Source organism: Meleagris gallopavo, chromosome 4, assembly GCF_905368555.1.
Source record: "Meleagris gallopavo chromosome 4, MGAL_WU_HG_1.1, whole genome shotgun sequence".
Taxonomy (NCBI): Eukaryota; Metazoa; Chordata; class Aves; order Galliformes; family Phasianidae; genus Meleagris; species Meleagris gallopavo.
The window spans coordinates 10,943,585-10,966,275 of NC_139407.1; the positions used below are offsets into that span (position 1 = coordinate 10,943,585).

The 22,691-nt window shown below is 39.0% G+C and overlaps 2 protein-coding genes across 6 annotated transcripts in view; one reads left to right on the forward strand and one right to left on the reverse strand.

The window, feature by feature from the left end:
* The first annotated feature begins 6 nt into the window (after positions 1-6).
* Positions 7-14,831, forward strand: ABCE1 (ATP binding cassette subfamily E member 1). Its single transcript, XM_085222138.1, has 18 exons — positions 7-143; positions 4,481-4,642; positions 5,164-5,249; positions 6,064-6,161; positions 6,534-6,651; positions 8,200-8,337; positions 8,492-8,561; positions 9,567-9,663; positions 10,435-10,524; positions 10,841-10,962; positions 11,172-11,393; positions 11,868-11,927; positions 12,011-12,069; positions 12,241-12,351; positions 12,434-12,576; positions 12,671-12,793; positions 13,727-13,838; positions 14,068-14,831. The coding sequence occupies exons 2-18, from the start codon at positions 4,540-4,542 to the stop codon at positions 14,113-14,115; spliced, it is 1,800 nt and encodes a 599-aa protein (XP_085078264.1). The 5' UTR covers positions 7-143; positions 4,481-4,539; the 3' UTR covers positions 14,116-14,831.
* Positions 14,832-15,488: 657 nt separating this feature from the next.
* The window catches only part of OTUD4 (OTU deubiquitinase 4), a 29,472-nt gene continuing 22,269 nt past the window's right edge, over positions 15,489-22,691 (reverse strand). For 2 of the 5 annotated variants that reach the window (XM_085222132.1, XM_010709529.4), the window contains 5 exons: positions 22,234-22,317; positions 21,618-21,756; positions 20,265-20,534; positions 19,481-19,521; positions 15,489-18,069 (listed from right to left, as the gene is read on the reverse strand). In XM_085222132.1, coding sequence (XP_085078258.1) covers positions 16,825-18,069; positions 19,481-19,521; positions 20,265-20,534; positions 21,618-21,756; positions 22,234-22,317 — 1,779 coding nt within the window. In that variant the 3' untranslated portion in view covers positions 15,489-16,824. The remainder of the gene's footprint in view (positions 18,070-19,480; positions 19,522-20,264; positions 20,535-21,617; positions 21,757-22,233; positions 22,318-22,691) is intronic. The other 3 variants (XM_085222134.1, XM_085222133.1, XM_085222135.1) reach the window with 3 other exon arrangements.

The following is a 22,691-nucleotide window of genomic DNA, read 5'->3' on the forward strand; positions in this document are numbered from 1 at the left end:
CTCTATGGTGTGCGGCGCAGGCCCCGCCCTGCGGGGGAGGCGGCCATCTTGGCCGGGTGGCGGCGGGAGCACGTTGTGCCGGACCGCGCTTGGCAGCTGCGGCAGCCGCTAAGCCTGGTCCGGAAGCCGGGCCCCGTTTCTCGGTAAGCGGGCCGCGGAGAGGCGGGAGGGCGGGTCCGCGTGTCTGTGCGGAGCTCGGGGAAGCGGCGTGGCCCCCTCCCCGTGCCGATGGCTCAGTTTTCGGCGCCGGGCCCGGCCACGGCCCCTTCCTGTGGCACCGCGGCCCCTGGTCCTCCCGCGATGCGGCTCCGGTCCCCCGCCGCGCTGCGGCCGTTTTCTGAGGGAGCGCGCCGTGCGGCACGGCGATGCGGATCTGTGCGCAGCCCCGCAGCTGAGCCGGGCCGAAAAAGCCGTCCGGGGGAGGGAGGGAGGACTGGGCGGTGGGGCTGGCGCTGCTAGGGGAGACAGCCGGGCTTAACGTCAGAAAGTTCACCCGGTGTACGGCTGCCTGCTTGCGTGGCAGAGAGATCGAGACGCGTTTAAGGTAGCGATGACTCGATTGCCATCTTGACGAGGTAAAAGGGCTAGGCTGCTCCTCGCAAGTCGGCTTCTAAAAATCAGAACTAAAAAGAGCATTTCTCTGGGGCCGCAGCAGCACTTGCTCTCTGCCATGCTCAAAAAAAAAAAAAAAAAAAAAAAAAATCCCTTCTGTAATTTTCTCGTGTGCTGATGGCAGTTCCTGGGTTTATGCCTTTTGCTTCACGTTGAAGGAAAATATGAAAGATGGAGAGATAATGACCACGGCTCAGCACAGCTGAGCACACCCACTCGCTGTGCTGCGTCAGTGCGTTTGACCAGACGCTTCACATGTTCACTTTGCATTCATTTTCATATTCGTGCCGGGCCTTGTGAGCAGTGTGATGAATTAAGTACAGTCATTAGGTCTGGGGCGTATTAAACCTCTTGTACAACATTAGCTCGATTTCTAAAATGTCAAAACCTGAAGCATAGGCTGGTTTGTAATTCTTAATGTACCTTAGTGGTACTTGTGCCATTTTCCACTGCTTCTGCTTTCACACTAACAAACGTAGTGATCCCACACATGCAGGCTCTGTGTTTAATATAAAGTCACCTGGAGCATTCTAACTAACTTTTTCTTCTTATGGAGTCACTGAATGTGATCGGATAGCAGTGGATCAAGAAAGAATTCTTGAGGCTTATTACTTCGAGAGCAAAGTGTGAACGCTCATTTCTTTCCACTGTGTTTACACATGATGTAATGTAATTTCATAAAAATATTAACTGGTGTTTTTTTCTGCAAAGTAACTGAAGTATGCCTCAATTCTGAACACAGATCTTTCCTTTGTAGCATTTAACTGAATCAACTCTAGCTACCTTTCTGTCTTCACTTGTAACTTTTATTAGTGCTTGTATGTTCTGCGTAATTCCAAGCAATTACAAATCCTTCTCTGTCATTCTAACATGACAGTTCTATTATGAGTAATGCCTGCAACAGAAGAAATAAACTATGGTGTATCAAAGATCGTAAGAACATTGACTTGAAATGCTTGTGATAATATTTTAATGTGTCTTCGTTTTAGACACTTTTCTGATAAGTGACATAACTGGATTTAGTTTGCAGCATGTGGCTTCAATAAATGATACTGGCAAGGTGTTGAAAAGTTTTTTTGTTAGTAGTTATTCTTCCTCATTCTTTCACCTGCACCTTCAATCCATAGTTCTTGCAAAATTTGTTGATCCAAAATAACCACTCTATAGGTAGTAGCAGACATATGTTTTTGTGCTCCGTCCTCAGTTCTGTTCTTGACTTGGAAAGCAGAAATACAGATGTGAACTGAAGTGCTTCTGAATACCAGTTCCTCCTGCTGACTATACCTAGCAATTAATGCTGTGCTGCACTCTACCACATGCATCCCATATTTGTTGCTGACTTGTGTTTTGAGAGTTCATTGTTTGCATCTTGAAATCAGACAGTCCTGTTCGATGCATTAAACTAAACTCTACTGAGGTAACAGCATATGAGTGTGTAACCTGAGTTCAGTCTGGTTTTGGACACCTATTTAATCTGCTCTAAACTAGCAGTTCTGAGTAGGATTATCTTTTTTTCTCTCTTGTGGGTAGCAATCTTTGTAGACATCAGGACAGTCCTGGAGATGTTGTGGAAGTGACTAATATTATTTTCTGAAAATAGTTTAACACCACTATAGAGTTTTGAATAAACTGGTGCTTCATCGTGTAGATGGGAGCAGGAATGCCTGATCCTACATCTCCATACTGGCTTTGTAGTTCTGTTTCTCCCTCCCGCCCCCAGTACTCTTTAAATGTTTGGTGCACTTACATCTCTGACTTTGAGGCAGTTCAGAACATTTCACTGCAGGTGGTTATTTTCACATATAGTGGCATTAGAGGAAAAAGAATTGAGAGGCTGTTGTGTTACTTAAGAACCAAGGTCTGATTCAGCAGTGGATAGACTGTTGAGACTTCAGTGTAATTTTCCCATCAAGATTAGAATCATAGAATGGCCTGGGGATTAGAATCACAGAATCATAGAATGGCCTGAGTTGAAAAGGACAACAGTGATCACCCAGTTCCAACCCCCTGCTATGTGCAGGGTCGCCAACCAGCAGACCAGGCTGCCCAGAGCCACATCCAGCCTGGCCTTGAATGCTTCCAGGGGTGGGGCATCCACAGCCTCCTTGGGCAACCTGTTCCAGTGCCTCACTACCCTCTGTGTGAAAAATTAGGTGGAAAGCTTGTTGAAGTAAATGTCATAAACTAAGTGCTTGAAGCCGTTTTGGTGTAGTCTTTTAGAGGGACCCACTCCCTTCTTCTCCTCTGTTGCTAAATTTAAACTAAGCACCAGACTGGAAAGGTGGAAAGTGCAGTGAGCCTGTCTGGGCTGCTAATCTGTATTGCCCAGACACAAACATCTACCACAGGTTAGGGAGGTTGGGCAGGGAAAGCAAGCTCCTGAGCTGCAGTGCTTTGTCTGCTGGAGCTTGCTCTTATAACTTGTAGAAATAGCTGTATGTGTAGTTAGAGATAAGGTGACGAGGGAGGAAAGCCCTGCCCGAAGGTAGACAGTATGGTCTGCCTGCTCAAAGTCCTTAGCCACACAGGCTTTTTTGGAAGAAGGACTCACCCAGGTGAGGCATTTCCCTTGGGAAGCTGTAAGGAGAGTAAGTGTTTCACCTCTGGGCACTCTGCGCCTTGCAGACTACAGCACTTTCATTAAAAAGCAGTAGAATATATTCCTGAAGAAGGTATCTTTGTCTTCATCGAAACACAGGCAAAATCCATTCTCTCAGTCGCCTAGAAAATTGCCAAACATCGTTAGACTTTTTAATAATAAACTTCATGTTTCTTGTTTGCTTATGTAAGAAAAATGTATTGAAGTTAGAATTGCAAATCCTTTGTTCCATGCCAACAATGAACATATCAACCACTGGACTACGGAGTGAGTTTTATCAGTATTTTTAAACATTCAGATGTTAATAACATCAGTGATGTCATTAAGATTTACTTTTAGGCTCTTAAAAAGAAATGAAAATATTAAAGAAAAAATGCTGAAATAAGCAACAGCCACAAGAAGGCTGGAGGCATGACTGAACGATTGCATTCATTTGTGTCTGATGAGAGCATCTTTAGCCATTAAAATAATTTGGGAATTCAAAACAGGAATAAGGCTGCAACTTCTGAAAGAAAGCACTGAAAATATTCATGGTAATAATGGACTTAAAGATTCAATAACATCTTAATTTCTTATCTCTGCTCCGCGTAAGGTGTCAGTCTCTTCCCTTCTTTCATATTAATAGTATCTGTATGGTTCATTCTAACTGAAGCTCACAGGGAAGCTCTTAGTGAATAGGGTTAAATGTAATAAATATGCCATATGTATACCTATTTTATTCTTGCTTTCTTCAGGAGGCTGAAACTCATGACTTTTCATTATATAAAACCCATATGTAGTAAACGGCCTACAAAGCTTTAGTTTGGAGGGACAAAGATATACTGCACATCCAATACAAGACAGTTCTTTTCATAAGAAATATTGAAATCCTTTTCTTGGAAGGATTGTGCAGGTTGTGTGGAAATTAGAAGTATGTCAGGATTCCCTGACAGTTAGTCTTCAAGCTGCTGACAGAAAGCACAGGATATTTAGTTCTTGCTATTATATGCTTTTCTAGGAAGCACATGCATTCTCAGATATAATTGCAATTTTATTTTACAATCGAGAAATTGGAGAGGAATGGAAAAGCGAATTTTAAGACCTAAGCCATTACATCGGTTCCTTTCCACTTGTATCTGAGTGTATTTGCCTTGATTGCTGTCTGTTTTTAACAAAGGGAAAAAAATATAGTTTGCTTTTTTCCTCTCTGAATCCTGCTAGTAATAACTTGAAATATGTACTGTCTTCCCTGCGCTGTCAGTAATTCTGTTTTTTGTTTTTTTCCTTAAGATCTGGAAGACAGATCACCCTCATAATTGGTGCATGCGTGTAGCCATCAACCGTGCATTATGGCAGACAAATTAACAAGAATTGCAATTGTCAACCATGACAAATGTAAGCCAAAGAAATGCCGTCAAGAGTGCAAAAAGAGTTGTCCTGTGGTTCGAATGGGTAAGAGATGTATCTTAACAAAGTATTTAAGCACTTCGGGAAGTTTGAAGTAACGTGCAGGTGAGAATGGGCCAGGGTGTTGGGTTTTTTGTTCTTTGTTTTATGAAGACTGCAAAAGTTGAACATTCATCATTGAAAGCATGAGCAATTCATAGCAGTAATGCCGATTTTGAGGCCTTCGAACGATTTAAAGTTGCTGTGGCTCTTGGTAGGATCATGTCATTGAATACTTGGGTCGGAAGGGATCTTTGAAATGATTGACTCCCAACCCTTGCCGTGAGCAGGGACACCTCCTGCTAGACTAGGTTGCCCGGGGCCCCTTCCAGCCTGGCTGTGAGCACTTCCAGGGATGGGTCATCCACAGCTTCTCGGGGCAACCTCATCCAGTGCCTCACCACCCTCACCATGAAGAATTTCTTCCTAATATTTGACTACGTGTTCTTCTTTGGAATTTAGCAGTAGTAGCAAGAAATAGGATACGTCAGAAACTTTCTTGAGTTAATGTTATTCTTTATCACCAGGAAAACTTTGCATAGAAGTCACACCACAGAGCAAAATAGCATGGATCTCTGAAACACTTTGTATTGGTTGTGGGATTTGCATCAAGGTAAAAGTTTATCTGCTTTATATAAAGTGATAATATTATTATGCTAATATTACACTATATTACTATGCAGACAGTAACTTCACAAAGTAATTTTGTTTCCCTGAATAATCAGACCTTGTTAGCTGTTACTGTTAAAATTAAGTAAAGTACTGTGGTAGGTTACTGAACTGGTGGGGATGTAGGTTATATCACTTTGTTTATAACTTTGTCTTGGGGTGGATGGGAGTTTGGCTGGTTGGCTGGCTGGTTTTGGTGGTGGTTTTCTTGTGTTTTGGTGGTGGTTGTTTTTTTTCTGTTGTTGTTGTGTGTCTTGGTGGGTTGTTTTTGTAACAGTAGACACCAAACAATCTCTTTCGTAAGACAGCTATCGCATATATGCTGTTTAACTTCTGTCATTGACTGACAGTCTGCATTGCTGCTTTAATTTGAAAAGTGTGCTATAGTCTTCCTTTGGAGAAAGTTGACTAAACAACCGTGAAATAGCTTTTTGACAGAATATCCCAAGTTGGAATGGACCCACAGGGATCATCGAGTCCAATTCCTGACTGTAATATAGAAGTCTGTAAACTCCAGTCATTAAACTGCTGAATTAAAAAGTCATTGACATAGACTGTAAATGGTTTGGTGCATTTTACTGAGAAGCAAAAAATCTTTAACTGATGCAATGTAGCCAATCTTGTTTTTGTGAAAGTTCTTTTTTGAAAAAAAAAAAAAAAAGCACACAGCTAGCTGTGCAGTACCAAAAATAAGAATGCTGTTATTAAACTGTTTGTATGCACAAGTAACATAATACATAAATATGTTTAAATTACAGAAATGTCCTTTTGGAGCCTTGTCGATTGTTAACTTACCGAGCAACCTGGAGAAAGAAACAACACACAGATACTGTGCCAATGCCTTCAAACTTCACAGGTATTTTATTTTCCAGATCAATGTAAAAGACAAAACTTTTCAAGATTTTGTTAGTCTAAATTAGGAGCTCATATCCAGCTATTCATGGTTATTGGCTCAGTAGCTTCATTTTTGGATGCTAGTGACTGTTTTTCGTATTTAAAAATACAGTAGTGAAATTAAATGCAAGTGTGTTATTTTAGAGAACAAATGTTTCTGATTAAAAACCAGAGTGTTCTTAATTTTTGCTGCATCACGTATTGTCAGATTAACAGTGTAGGTTTAAATAATCAGCAAGTCTGAAAACAGGTTTGTAGCATTTATTTCACTTCTAAATCTCGGTGTGTGACAGCATTAAATCAATTAACCCAAAGTTATCGATGTCGCATGCAGGTTGCCTATCCCTCGTCCAGGTGAAGTCCTGGGTTTGGTTGGAACCAATGGTATTGGAAAATCAACTGCCTTGAAAATTCTAGCAGGAAAGCAGAAGCCAAATCTTGGAAAATACGATGTATGTATCAGCAATAAAATAGAGCTGGCATTGTAGATAGCTGTTGTTATACAATTTCAGCAAATGTTCCTGCATAGGAATGTGGTAGAATTTGGAAGGACAGTGGAGCTTTACCTCTTGACAGCCACAGGATCTAATTCCACCCAGAAACAATAGTAGAAGGATGCTTATTACAGCACCAAGTATTCTTTAGGCTTTTTTCCTTTGATTCTTTTAAAGATTTCTGATTACAAAAAATGTGGTTATTGTTAATTGTTGATGAGGACGTTTCCAACTGTACACTTCAATGCTATGTTCTGAAAATCCTTAGTTTGTTCACGTTGCCAAATACTTAGACATTTTGATAGTCTGCTGGCCATAAGCAGTCAGCCAGGAAAGTAATTTACAAGACTTTGTTTAACTAACACTACACCAAAGGTCGTTATTATAGAAAAGGCAGTCACTACTGTGACTCTTCTTATCAGACAGTATTTCAGTTATCACTTTCCCACCTTCACATCACCTTGTGATGTCTATTGAACTTCTATTCGTCTGTTTCTTTATCTGAACGAATAGCATTTTAATTAATCATCCATTTTATAGCTGCCACTTGAAACTACAAAGAAGTAACAACTCTCCAGCTGTATCTTCCATCCTTATTTAAGTTTGGTTTACAGTATTTTGTGGACTTCTTGTTTCAGGTGGTAGATTGCAGAAATAGCAAAACTTTTGAGTCTTTGAATGTACTTAATTGAGTTGTCACGCGTTCAAAATCAGACTTTCCATTGAAGAGCCAAATCATTATAACCACAGAAACACGTGGTATGAATTGAATCTTACATGCTTTAAAATTTAGGAAGCATTTCCTCTGGTATTTTTGCTTGGTTTGGAAATGCAGTTGTATTACTCTGTTTCTGTACTGTGTTAACCATCAAAATAATTAATTTGGCATCATTGAAAGTAGTAATGCTGTGCAAAATTATACTGTTCAGGTTAAGTTTTTTCCCTCGGGTGATTGCTCTGAATAGTTTTGTTTTGTTTATTGTTTGAAGTGTTGGATTTTTCTTGGGTTTTCCTTTTTCCTCTTCTTTCCTTGGAAACATTATCTGTAAGCAGAGATGACGACTGGTTTTTATTGCATCTTCCGTGCAAGTTGATTTTATCAGTCTACCCCTTTCCTTTGGATTAGCTGCATCAGCTAGCAAATACATTCCTTTACAGTAATCCACACCATCTTTTTGCCCTGTGACGTAGTTTCACTCGCACATCTTAATTGTCCAGGTGCAAATGTAAGGTGCTTTTCTTGAGAGAGCTACCGACAGTGCACCTTAAGCAAAAATATATCTCAACTCTTCTCCATTTTGCAGTTGGTTTGTTTTGTTCTTAACACAACTTTGTAGAGGCAACGAAACAATTTAGGGACTAGCTTTTATCCAGGTTTTGTTTTTTTTTTTTTCAATCTTGCAAACATATTCCATTTGCTGTGTTGGTTGGCATTTTAAAATCATACCACCTAAAATACACCATCAGAAATGTCTTAAATAAAAATGGGCTTTAATTTTGTCACAGGATCCACCTGACTGGCAGGAAATTTTGACTTATTTCCGAGGTTCTGAATTACAAAATTATTTCACCAAGATCCTGGAAGATGACCTAAAAGCTATCATTAAGCCTCAGTACGTGGACCAGATCCCTAAAGCCGCAAAGGTAAGAAATGCCACTATTTCATGGAAAATTAGGAGCTTCTTCTGATACACTTCTTTTTATTTAAAGATTTTGTTAAAGTGAAAAACTCACCTCTGTGTGCAGTAGTTAATCTTGATATAGCATTGTTGGGTTATCTGTACTGCTTATCTTTTAGGGAACAGTGGGATCAATTCTGGATAGAAAGGATGAAACTAAGACACAAACTGTTGTATGTCAGCAGCTTGGTAAGTAAGTTTCCAAAATCAGTATTTATACTGAAAAAAAATAAGTTGCTGCAGATGTAATGGCTTAAATTCTATCATCTTTTTTTAAAAAAAATCTAAAATGTAAAGGTACTTTGGCAGAAAGCTACCTCAACCAATGCCAATAATACTTGTTAGTGTCAAAGGAAAACTAATCGATACGTTCTAATTAACAGAATTAAATGCAGTTTCTCTTTCATGGTAGAACATGTTTATTTTAAAACTGGAAAAATTCCAGTTACCATCTGCTTTTCTTGCTTACTTAGAACTCAATCAAAATCTTAGCATCTCCTATGGTGAGAAGCATTGCATGTAGAAAATATTCTGCAAGCATGTAAAAATTCTTATTCTAAAAGCTGTATGTAAATAATTCTAATGGGAGTAATATACTGGTTTCTGAGAATAATTTAATTAATAGGAACATCTGCATAGTCCCGCCTCAATAATTTTTGTACGTGTTTTGGATTCAGTTGTCAACTAAACTGAGGTGTTAATTTAGGTGTTGCAAAAAACTAAGATCAAGATTCTTTTTGGTAGGCCTCGGTAGTAAAGGTGGGCTAAGTTGTACCAGAAGTGTGGTCTGTGACAAGAAAACAACTGGCTTTATCCATTCACCGTAATGTTTGGAGGACTGGATATAAGAACTTTTCAATATGGTCTCTCAAGAAGTGATTGCGAAAACGGTGTACTTTCTTCTTAGAGACAGAGATCTTCAGTAAATATATAGTGGAAAAGAAAACAGGAATGTAATCTTTATACCTGTTAGGAAGCAGTCATACAAATGAATCAGCTATTGTTGCAGGGAAGTCATTACTTGCTGTGACTCCTCTGAATAGCGTTATGGTGATTCTGTATAAACTAACTTACTTTACTTCTCTGTTTTTTTCCTCCGTGTAGGATGTCCGCTGTGATTATACATGTGTACGTAGGTAACAAGTGTCTGAATTGTTTGGTATAATATATCTAAAATTAGACTCTTATTTGCAGACTTAACCCATCTGAAAGAAAGAAATGTTGAGGACCTTTCAGGAGGAGAGCTTCAGAGATTTGCTTGTGCAGTTGTTTGCATTCAGAAGGCTGATATGTATGTTTAATTTACTTCTATTACACATTGCTTCTACTAACCTGTCTTAGAGTGTGCTCCTTTAATGTTTATGTTTTGCAAGCAATATTTGAACAAAAGATAGATTGATTTTTACGCTTTGTCCAATTTGGCACCTTGGATCTATTTTTCTTTCATATGTAGTATGTTTTTTGTTTTGTTTTTAATTTGTCTGACCAGAAATATCTAATTTCATAGAGGTAGCTGTTTGTCAGTGTACCTCAATCATCTCTGAGTAACAAATGGATAGAAATGAGATCCTTCCCCATTTCTGGGGACTTGTTTCCCTCTTCCTCTGTATTGCAGCCAGGAAATACAGGCTATATCTAGTCTGTGCTGTTACTTAACTCCTTGGACCAAGAAAGCAAGATCATAAGACTGCGTTTTCTGGCTTTTATTTTGTTGTTATTTTGATGTGATCTGTGGGGAGATTATGTCTTTCTTCCGGTCTCCTACAATTGGTGGATTTGCACTTCCTGTTAAATTTAAGATGGATCAAAACTGAGTGCATGGGATTCCTAACTGGTTGGTGACTTCTTGTAACACAACTTTTTCAGACCTTTAACAATTCCATGTTCTACTAACCAAAGATTTAAGGCAAGTGTCAGTCAACAATTTTCATTTTTGCTCTCCACCAATAGAAGTAATGGAAATTTTTATTTGTGTGTGTTTTGTGGTTGAAATGCTAGTATTAGATTTCAATTTGTTGAAAGTTTACCTTCTCTAAAATATTACTTTTTCTTTTGGGGTTAGCTTCATGTTTGATGAACCTTCGAGCTACCTGGATGTCAAGCAGCGCTTGAAAGCTGCTATTACTATTCGATCCCTAATAAACCCTGACAGGTAAGTGTAACTTTGAAATGTTGTTCTACTCTGCAATAGTAGTCAACTGTACAGAGTTTTTTTTTAGAAGTCAGTCCATCTCCCTCTAAGCGCGAACTTCTCAGTATGGTACGTTAATAGATGTTTAAAATATTCCAAGCCAGTAGTATCTTATTTTTTTATGGTGGAGATGTCCTATAGTTTCTCTAGTTAATATTTCAGCATTGGGGAATATTTTGTACTAAGTAAGTGAAAATATTGATAGCTTGTGTGTATGCAAGACCACATAAACGTGTTTGGGGTTGAAATATAAAACTCTCCGACTGCTTTTTTTCAGGTACATTATTGTTGTAGAGCATGATCTAAGCGTGTTAGATTATCTCTCTGACTTTATCTGCTGCCTGTATGGTGTGCCAAGTGCTTACGGTGTTGTCACTATGCCTTTCAGCGTAAGAGAAGGTAATTCTTGCCATATCTTGTTTCTTAAACCTACAAAAAATTCTGTGGAAGAAAAAATATTTAAGAAAATACAGTGAATGTGTATTTTTTGTTAGGTGATTTTTTGGCAACTAAAAAATTACTATTCTGTACAGAAGTTCGTGGGGTTTTTTTGTTTTTGGGGGGTTTTTTTTGGTTAGGCATTTTTAATTCCCTTTCTCTCTTCGTAGGCATAAACATCTTTTTAGATGGCTATGTTCCCACTGAAAATCTGAGGTTTCGAGATGCATCTCTGGTATTTAAAGTGGCTGAAACAGCTAATGAAGAAGAGGTTAAAAAGATGTGTATGTACAAATATCCAGGAATGAAAAAAAAGATGGGAGAATTTGAACTATCCATAGTAGCTGGAGAATTTACAGATTCTGAAATCATGGTGATGTTAGGGGAAAATGGTAAGTGGAATTCTTGTTAGAAATGATTCCAACAACCCTTTGCCCCTAAAGCCTTTCTGGAATCTGGGGGCCAGGCTGCTAAATGAATGTTTTTAAGTCAAGTTGAATGCTCATTTCCTAGTGAAGATGTGCCACGAGCTTGCTGTATAAATAGTAGGAACTTGAAGTTACTTGAATGTTAAGAATACCATTATTTTATTTGTTATTCCATTTTAAGGACTCACTCAAATGGGCAGGATGATTACTGCGCTGGAAAGCTTAGCCATGCATCTAAACTGCTGTAGCTTTAAATGTCTTTTTGATTTGAAAACTAATAGCAAGTACTGCTTGCTTAAAGTAAATGTAGGAATACTCAGCAGTTTCATTTTAAAATGTGTTCTTTACCCAGTCTTTATTTTGTTCTATCACTGACTTTACTAGAAGTCCAACTTAATAAATAAGTGTCAAGTATACGTAATTTGTATCTTATTTTAGGAACTGGCAAAACTACGTTTATCCGAATGCTTGCAGGAAGACTTACACCTGATGAAGGAGGTACTACTTAGTTTTAAGTGATGTATTGTGTTTAAGATAGGGGAAAGGCTCTTGTTTTCATGATAAACTTTATGTTTTTGTAGGTGAGGTCCCAATTCTAAACGTCAGCTACAAGCCACAGAAGATCAGTCCTAAATCTACAGTATGTTTAACTCTTATTTATTAAGTATTGTGTTTGCTGCAAAAAGCGTGTTCTTAGTACACAAGTAGAATTTGTTGATGCCTACAATAGAATTAAAAGAGCATGTTGTTTTAAATTATTTTCTTGTAGCAGGATACGTAAAACTGAGTGGCATAATTTTTCTTTTGATAGGGAAGTGTTCGTCAGCTACTGCATGAGAAGATAAGAGATGCCTATACCCATCCCCAGTTTGTAACTGATGTAATGAAACCTCTTCAAATAGAAAACATCATTGACCAAGAGGTATTAATGGCCTAAGAGAATATTGTAATTTTTAAGCATTAAAGAAGAAACGTGGCTCACTTCTCTCTCCTACCCTTACTAGGTTCAAACACTGTCTGGTGGTGAGTTGCAACGTGTTGCTTTAGCTCTTTGTCTTGGGAAACCTGCAGATGTCTACCTAATTGATGAACCTTCTGCTTATTTGGACTCTGAACAACGTCTAATGGCTGCTAGAGTCATGAAACGGTAAAGTGAAGGCAGTGGGGAAAACGCTTAACGCTTTCAGTAGCTTTACAGTAAGTTTAAATTCAGATCTCTCTCCATTCTGTTTCTATTTCAGTTTCATTCTCCATGCTAAAAAAACAGCTTTTGTGGTAGAACATGACTTTATCATGGCTACGTATCTTGCTGATCGGGTGATTGTTTTTGATGGCGTTCCTTCCAAGAACACAGTTGCAAACAGGTAAGAGGTTCGTTGGGTAAGCAAGATACAAGATGACAAAATAGAAATTAATTGTTTGTCAATAAAAATAAAGAGGTGAAGTATCCTGGGCTGTGGAAATTAAGTCAGGAGCTGCTCTCGCTCTTTTATTCTAGCCTTAGTCTACTGCACAGGAGTTGAACTGTAGTCCCAGGAGGATGAGTAGGCGGCATCAATGGGGAAGGATGAAGAAAGGGCTGTTAACAGACTATGCTTAAGGAAAATAACTTCCAGATGCATTAAAAGAAAACTGTGAAGAAGGGCTGGTTTTGGCACCTATCTAAATACTGTGGGAAGTGCAAGTTCTGACAGCAACATAGTATCTGTGCTTTTCACATGTTCAAGTATAAAGCTGTCCTTTTTGGATTTCTATACTTCTGTTCCCATAAATAAATAATTTCATATAAACCATGGAAACTTTGAACAGTAACCATAGTGGAAATCATGCTTGTAGAGCACTGTAATTTGGAAGTAGTTAATAGGAGCTAGCTGCAGTAAACACATTGGTCTTCATATGTGCTAGCTTGCTTGTTTCTGATGACCCCGTTTGTCTGAATTATTAAAAAAAAAAAAACACCCAACTGCAAAACTACTTCTCAGCATCATGTTATGATTTTTTGTTGCAACTTTTTTTTTCCAATACATAAATTATTTATGTGCCAACTCGCAGAAAAGTATGTAAATATAGTAAGAATGCAGAGGCAGCAAGGAGCCTTCTAGTGACATGCTGAAGTGCTGAAAATATTGCAGATGTACAGCAAGTACCTGCTCTCAGTTGTGTTACTGGACCTGAATGAGCTCAGGCTGGAAATCAAAGCTCTCTGTAGTCTGGCATAGCTGCCAACACAAATATGGAACATCTGATAACTTAGCTGGAAATTATGCACCGTCTCTAACATTTACCTCTCTTAACAGTCCTCAGACTCTCTTGGCTGGAATGAATAAGTTTTTATCTCAACTTGAAATCACTTTCAGAAGAGATCCTAACAACTACAGACCAAGAATAAACAAACTTAATTCAATCAAGGTAAGCACCTTTAGAGCGATGAAGCCATGACTGCTTACTGTAAATCTGGGATTTAAAATAAGGAACAGAATGAAGGCTAGCATGCAAGTCTTGCTGTGCTGGAAAACAATACCTGGGATGAGTATTAAGAGTAATAAGTAAAGTAGGAAAGAATTGAGCTAACTGGCTTTACTTTCAGCTATGTTCAAGTCTGCCCAAGGCTAACGCTGACCTTTTTTCTCTTTCCAAGGATGTGGAACAAAAGAAGAGCGGAAACTACTTTTTCTTGGATGACTAAATATGGAATCTGAGCATCTTTTGTAACTGGCCCATAGAAATGCGTATTCAAATCAAATATTGATGGATAAGAAGGTTCAATTGGGTTTTAGATCACTTCATTTTTTTGGAGCCCTAACAGGTTTTAGCCTGTGCTGCGTGTAACATCCGAGACCAATAGCAGTGTAAAATCTAGTCTGACTAAAACTGCCACTTTCTATATTTTGGTGAGACAGCCCTATTTCCAGAGTTATAATTCCAAATAGACCATCCTGAAATTGTGCAAATGAGTCTCCGGTTTTTTCAAAATTACCAGGAGGTTTTCAATTCTATCTGTTCTACTCACATACCAGGTGCTTACTGGACTTCCGAATTTTTTAAAATCATTGAAGCTTTTCTGTACAAGATGGAGACTTACCAAGAACGTCAAGATACAGAAGATCCTCTTATTTTAAAAAGGCTGAATCTCTCTGTATGAGGGTTTCATAAATAAATATCCTCCAAACTTACAGCTCTTCTGTGATACGGTGCAAAAGTTCTGATGGAGCAGTGTCTGTGTGGTTATAGGATGTCACGCACACCTTGATCACATTACAAAAAGAAATAAAAGATGGAGTACCAACCACCTACAACAGTGTAAAGAAGGACATTACATCTTTGAGTCCTCAATCCGTATGCATCTTATCAGGCCTAGGTACAAGAGAATAATCCAATAAAGTCTCAAGGAAAACACTAAAATCCTGTCAAGCTTCTGTAACTTAAACTTGCATAAGTGAAGTAAGATCCTTGGCTGGCTTCATGTCCCAGCTGCTTTGCTTTACACACTCTGCCGTAGAGGAAGAAGTAGGTTTTCTAAGAAATAAAATGTTTCCAAAGTACTGATGTCAGCAGAACCTTCCTTGAGTGTACTGCAATCCAGCTACGTGGACCTAAAGAGAATGTGTGTGTAGAAGCCTGTGACAAAGCAGCACTTTTATGGAAGAGGGTAGGGCAGCATTGGCACAACGTACCTCAGATTTATCAGGTTTAAGAAGCTGAACCAATATGGCTTCAGCTTTTATGTACACAACAGAGCATACCTTGTTGCTCAGAGTTTGAACAGCACTATAATGAACTCAGTGGCTACATCCCCCAGGATTCACATAGTTCAACTTGAAATCCTGACTGGATTACAAAACATGAAGGCCCCCCAACACAGCCACTACCATTTTGGACAAGAACAGAAATGCAGTTTATGTGCTTTTTAAGTCAGTTTTGCAGCTTGCCTACGTGTTGCCTGCTGAGTGAGTACATACAGTCCTGCTGCTGTTTACTGGTAGTTCTGTCAGCAGAACTAAACCACACATCTAATATCATTGCGACAATTTCCAATACATAAATATATTTAGAAAGAAGTTGAAAACACAAACATTTATTTCAATTAGGAGTTTTATACATCACATGCATCTGGAAAGAAATGGTAACTATCACGCAGGTTTCCTGATAAAGGGGTGCAATCACCTCTTACGCTAGTATTTACAGAGATATAAAAATATACACAACACTTAATTTTACAGAGCAGAGCTGAGTGAACACTGCACACTGCACTCTTAACGAAAAGTCCCAACTGGAAGAGCAACAGTAACACTGCAAGAGATCATTACAAGGGTCTGAAAAAACAGCATCAGATCTCCGATACAGTGTAAAAATATAAGGCAGAAGCCATTTTCTTCTGAAGTCTGGGGAAGAGCAGAACACAGACTATCCATCTTGCTTTTTTAAAGTAGTTCCAGCAGTGAGTTGTACATGCAAAACATAAATTTGCATCAACAGTGCAATAACAAAAAGAATACTGAACAGTAGCTCAACCATACAAACTTAAAAAGTAACGTACTTTTATGCATCTCTTCTCACAAAATATCTAGGATTTGTCAGTGCATTAGTGTTAAAGTGGCATTAAAAAAACTTCTGCTACTGTAACAGATGCAGAATTATCTTGGAAATGCATAGCATCTACATTGTATTGTCTTTGTAATTGTTTAGTTGGCATAGGCACCATTCTACTCACTCCAGCATTAATAATTCTTGGTGGAAACAGCCATTCTTACCAAATCATACACAGCTACTCGACTGCTTGTTTCTGATTTCCTCAAATAAATGCTTTTTAAAATTCAAAAATATACCCTATGAATATTAAAAGAACTATATACAACATACCTAAGACACTGTTAGCTGGCTGCCATACATGTAACACACAGAAGAGAAACATTCAAGTTTGACAGATTTTTGAGATGAAAGGCCTTTGGGTTGGAAGCATATCAAAGACAACAGTGCAGTAGGCTGAGAATTCCTTTAGCTCAGTTCAGAACTAAGGCATTGTATGTTAAAATATATTTGGTGCAATGTTACCATCAATTTTAGAATCTAGATCACATCAAATGCTGTAATTTGTCACTCTAGTAAACATATATATCCATCTTACATCACAAACTCAAGCCTTTGTGGAAAAAATTCAAACACTAAACCTATATTGTTTTTTTTCTAATCTTATTGAGGAAAAAAATCACTAAGCCAACCAAACCACAATCTCCGCTAAACAAAATGATAGGAGCTCAAATTCTCATAGTTTTTACTCACCAAAATTTCATTATATCCTTGGACTTTACTAAAAGGAAATATCAAAATTTTAGACTTCTACCTCAAATTGCCTTTTGCATTTGAAACTTTTCATTTATCTGTTCATCCATTCGTTCTATGCTTGATGTCCCCTCTGATTATCTCCCAGTGTTGCCCTTCTCCTGTCATTCCTGTACGGCCTACCTCTAAAGTTTCGCTGGTACTGGTTGCCTTCATCTCTGCTTCTGCCGGGCGGTCCTTTCCAAGCTTCCTCGTTTCTTGGGAACTGGTATCCTCCCCTAGTAGAATAGCCCCATTCCATTCTCGGCCTTCTGCCTCCTCCGTAAGTCTGGTTATAAAATTGCTTGGATCTACCACTTCTCAGCATATCAGAAACTTCATTCTCATCTTCAGAGCTCTCTTCCCTCATTCTTTGTGCCCTGTTTTCCGTCTGTAGGTTACCAGCACTCCTGCAATCTCTAATTTTATCAGTCTTATCCTTACGACTGTGAACAGTATTTTTCAGTTCATTTTTTGGAGGTTCTGCCAACGGCAGTGTGGTATTGGGCACCACCATCTGCCTCTCAACCCCCTGTACTTGTGTAGAGCGATTTTGCAGCCCAGCTGTTGCCTGCTTAGCAGGAGAGGCTGAAGTAGAAGTTTGCTCCAACTGAGGTGCTCTAGCTGAAGTTTCTTTGGGGGCACTGCATTCACTGCTCACACCAGCCACAGGGAACGGTATGGCGCTGGAGCTACTGCTGCTGTTAGTCTTCTGAGGCTGTTCTACACAGTTTACTGTAGGAACTGGAGTACTGCATTCTTTAGCCACGTACATGCTTGCAGATGTGGTAGTTGTTGCCTCTTTGTCTTCAGGTGCCATGACAACATTAGGTCTTGCTACTGAATTTTCAATGAAGCCCTGAACTGGGTACCCATACCAGAAGTGAGGAAAGAAAGGAGGTGCTATTGGAACAGCTCCTAGAAAGTGACTGTGTCCAAAAGATGGTTGTGGGAACATATTTTTCCCCCTCAGGGGCTCATCATAGTTTGCATGAAGGGCTTGCACTGAATTCTCCGATTCAACGCGGAGCTGTCCTTGACTTTCTGACACCTGAGCTGCAGGTACGATCAGCGGCAGTGATGGCGACCTGCTGTCAACATGTGACATTTGACCATTGGATCTGGTCTCACTCTGAATAGCAAAGTGCCTGCTTGGTTGCGCAGTCTCATTTTCAATCTGCGTCGGTGCAGCCTCCTGGAACCAGGGGTTGTGCGGATACACGGGGAGGGACACGTTTGGGTACATTCGACAAGCAGCTAAATAGGCCTGGTGCAGAGGGTACAGGTAAGAATGAGGTGCCCACATGGGACAGCTGTATGCCTGCAAGATAAGAAGAAACAAGAACTTGGTCTTTTGAATATGTAGACAGATAAGCAGCACACAGGCCATTTATCATTATGAAACACACTTAATTTCTAGTGACTGCTCTTCGTTCTTAAGAATTTCTGGGCTTTCAGCATCGTGTTCTCTTTTTCTTCCAAATACAGTTGAAATGGGGACCAGTTATGATCAGTAAGAGAACTTGGTAACATAGTTGCTGCATGGTTAATTTAAACAAACAAACCCAAGACAAAGTCTGCATTTGTCACCTCTACAGCACGACCATAGATGACAAGCTGGTTAGCTCACTAACACAGACATAGAGTAAGGGAAGGGAGTTGCTACATTATGTGGATGACTTCAGTATTGTTAACATGGCTCATGAGCAACACCACTGGATGTTTTTCTAGGGCAGCGTGTCAACTACACACATTTCAGGTTTTACAGAACACCACACAAAGCTGTTGCTGGCACAAGAAGAAAACACTGAAATAGGTAGGGGGTCTAGCGTGTGCTATACGTAGAAACAGTCCCTGGAGCCAACTATCCTGAAAGCCTACCCAGACCCCTTTTGATGGGAACTAGTCAGATCAATCAGCAGGAGCAGCTGGAAGAGTGTAGGCATCAGTATGACAGCCTCTGGGACCAAAGCACAGAGAACATGGAAGGTGGTTGCCAGGTCTACCACGCTATTTGGTCACCAACGGAGGAGCACAACTATTCATCTCAGTACTTTGACCAGTAGATGGTGCTGAAAGCCCAAAATGGCAGGTTATATCCTAAATACAAAGCACAGTCCCAAATAGACATAGGTTTTGAAAGCAAACTCTGCTTAAACACTTGAAATACATTGCAGTGGCACGTGCTAGCAACTTCGGCATTTTCCAATGAACAAAAAGACTTGCAGTAGGTATCAAATCTATGGCTACCAAATCTAAACTCACTTGGTAACTTGTGCTGAACATCACCCTTAACCTGAGCAGTTGAGATAGACCAGCAGTTACCTAAAAAAGTCTCCACAGGAAAAGATAGGCCAGGTATTTTTACTACAGTGCTTTTGCCAGTACACAGACATTATCAAAGGCAGAGGACTGTTTGTCTTCTACTTACTGCTTCTAGAAGAATGCATATGCAAACACATATTGGTTTGCCTACAAATTTGTAAAGCACAACTTCTGTGGACTGCATATAACCATGTTTGAAGCAGACAGATTTATCATTGTTGAACTGCAGTGTGGACACTGTTAGAATTCCAGTTAATAGAAGGCAAAATACAAAAAGTATTACAAATCTAAAGATACGTTTGAAGTGTATAGCTGCAGCAACCCATCTTCCACACTGTAATTACCACCAAATGTAAGAAAATTTTATGGTATAACATACACAGAAACATTCAAGTTTGAAGAGTTACCTTCACTCCAAGATTGAAGAAGAATCTAAGAATATTCTTATCTAAAAACAGAACAACAACAACAATCAATTAAAACTTCCATCTGATCCAAAAATTGATCCTTAAAGTTACATTTCAGTAGAGAAACACAAATATTAAGTAGTTGCTTGCATGACATGGTTTGATTTATTGTTTTTTTTCTATTGTTTTCTTTTTTTTTTTGAGTTTTTTCATGAGTTTCTTTTGGGCCACAATCAAGTAACCACTACACAACTACAGTTTAAGTTTCAGTTTTAGGAGCTTACGGAATTGAGATTTATTTTTTAGAATCAGTTCAATAAATGCGTGCCACTGTGCAGACACAGTATGATCTTTATGATCACATTCTGTATTTTAAGTATGCTAAAACCTGCCTCCTCTCAGACCAATAGGGAAACGCTGAGCAACTCCCAACACTTCAATTACAGCAGAAAATCTGTTAGATATGCTACCGTAAAGGAAGAAGTTCTCCAAAGAAAATCCTATCAATTCACAAAACCCAAAGCCACAGTGGGTCAAGCTAAGAACCATAAGATGGTAATAGACTTCTAGGTGTAACCACTTAAAATAACTGCAACATTAACATGAACAATATAAATCCAAGACTTATTACTCTAAGCAATATTCCCTCCCACCCTTTCTATTAGATTAGATCTTTGGTCCTATTGTTTGCCTGTATAGAAAGAAGTCTTCTGTTTAATAATAACAATAAAAAAAAAACTATTGAGAAAAAAAAGTATCAAATGCAGACCTTCCAGATTCTCACCTTTAGGTAAGTCCTCCCCATTGCTGCACAGGGAGTAAGAGGGTGCAATGGCTCTTTCTCCCTTTTCACTTAAAGGAAATCCAGGATATAGTGGATCCTGATAAGGATTCAGAGTCTGAGGCAAAGGCATTAAGGGCTGATTAACTGCTTGTATCGACACAGGAACTCCAGCAACTGGAGCAGATGTTACCTGAGCCTGTGATACAATAGAGTCAGGTCCCGTTGCTGGGGCTGGCATCAACGAAGAAGCAGGTATTTGGGCTGAAATACCTGGAGGCAAACACACATTTCTATATTTGATTATATATCAACTACATCAGATTACAAAAGAAGGTGATAGTGGAAAATAAAGCTTAAGAGGACAGACAAAGAAAGAAACAGAAAAGGTAATCAAGAAAAGGTAAGTGGAAATGGAGAGTGGGTAAGTTATTAAAAAAAACAAAGATTTGATTAAATGTAGAGAATTGTTCTTTTCATAAAGAAGTGAAACGGTTTTCTAGAAATAGCTCGACCCTTCCTTTATTTATTTAAAAAATATATATATATGAATACCAGGAGGAAAGAGAAGCAGGAAAACAAGGTAGGAACTGAAGCTTCTATGTGAATTTTTGCAATTCTCTTTCAGTCTCATCATTTAACCCATCTAAAAGTTAACCCAGAGAATATGAGTTTAGATAAGCTGGGCTATACAACTCCAAAACGACATGGTCAAGTATAACAGGGTCATCGTGGTAATTATAGCACCATGTGAACATGCTATGATGACTCTAAGGATAGTTCATATACAGGAACAACAGTGGAAAAAATACAGCACTTAACCTAATGAGCAATATTGAATTTTATCTAACCTAACTCCATGTACCAGGAAACACGCACAGCACAAGAAAAGGCATTAACTAGTTCTGCTACAAAGTCAGGTGAGCTTCAAATGCATCTCAATAGCTCCAGACATACCAGACACAGGGCGAGTCTGTAGCAAATCAGAAACTTATTAGGTGAGACACAACACAGAACACACAACAATTTTCCATACGCTGACCCTATTCTACATTAAACAGATCTTTAGAATGAGCCCCCCTCAAAACTCAGAGCTGTCTCATTCAGGGGAAATACAGAGAGCTGAGTACACATTCCTCTTCCACCTTCAGATAAGGAGTCAAGTGATCTATGTACACATATAATCAAAGATCCACTAGAATTCCCACTAGTTTTGAGCAGCAAGCAAAATTGCATTCCCATAGGTGCCTATGGGATGTGAAGCTACAAGACACAAGGACATCCTGAAGGCATTTTCAGTTTAGCAAGACAGGTAAAACTAATTAGTTTCTGATATATGTTAGTATTTCTCCAAACCTGCTGGTCCGTAGGTTGTTGGCTCACTCGGCCAAGCTGGCACAATGGCTGGTACAGAAGGCACTGTCGGAGGCAAATGCACCTCAGAAAAGACTGGTGATGGCGTTGGAGCTACACTTGGTAAGCATTCTGTTAATTTCTATAAAGACAAAAAGATCACATTATTTTTTTTCTAAATCAGCATTGTTGGTGAGACCTATCATGTTTGAATGCTACAAAAAAAAAAAAAAAAAAAAAAAGGCTTGATGACTCAAATACTGTCCAGACTGTCACCAGCACAAGTGCACAATATCAATTAGCAACAAATCAAGTTGCATACATAACAGAATTTGAAGTGAAAAGCATGATTAACTTACAAAATAAATATATGAAATAACCTCTTTCTCAGAAGAGGAAGGATGTATTTTTGCTTTTCTATCAAGAGCAGTCCTTTCAACTTCTCTACTTTGGATGTAACAGGTTCCTAACTCTACACGGGCAATTCTAGCATTATCACCACAGAAAGGACTGCACAGTTAAAAGCCATTATTACAACACATACATGCTTGTAACAAAGCTCTCCTTTGCCTGAAGTCTCCTGACTGGAAAACTTTGAAAGCAAACAAACACTCCTTACTTGTTCAGCAAGAGCTGGAGAATCTGTTTTTACTTGTTCCAAAGGAGATGAAGCTTTTGGACAACTCTCATCTTGACTATTCTTCTAAAGCAAAGTTAGAGAGAAACAAACATAGCTAGTCTAATAATAAGATTTGTGTTTCAAAGAAGCATTCAAAAATATTAAAGCAGACTACACATGAAGTGGGCTAAGAATCCAGTCAATGTTACACTAGTGTAATATTTAGCTCACTGGAAGGACAGCAAAGAATAAAAGCCAGCAAGAGGCCACAAATCTTCACTTCAGATATCATAATCTGTTAGCACAGTAGCTATTAGCAAACATCAAATCTTCTACGGTCCCAATGTAATGAAAATACAGACTGCACTAAGCAATTACAAATCTAGATTTGTAAGAGCTTGATGGCCCAGATGTGGAAACTCAGATTGTTAAGAAAGTCTGTAAGCATCTGTGACAGG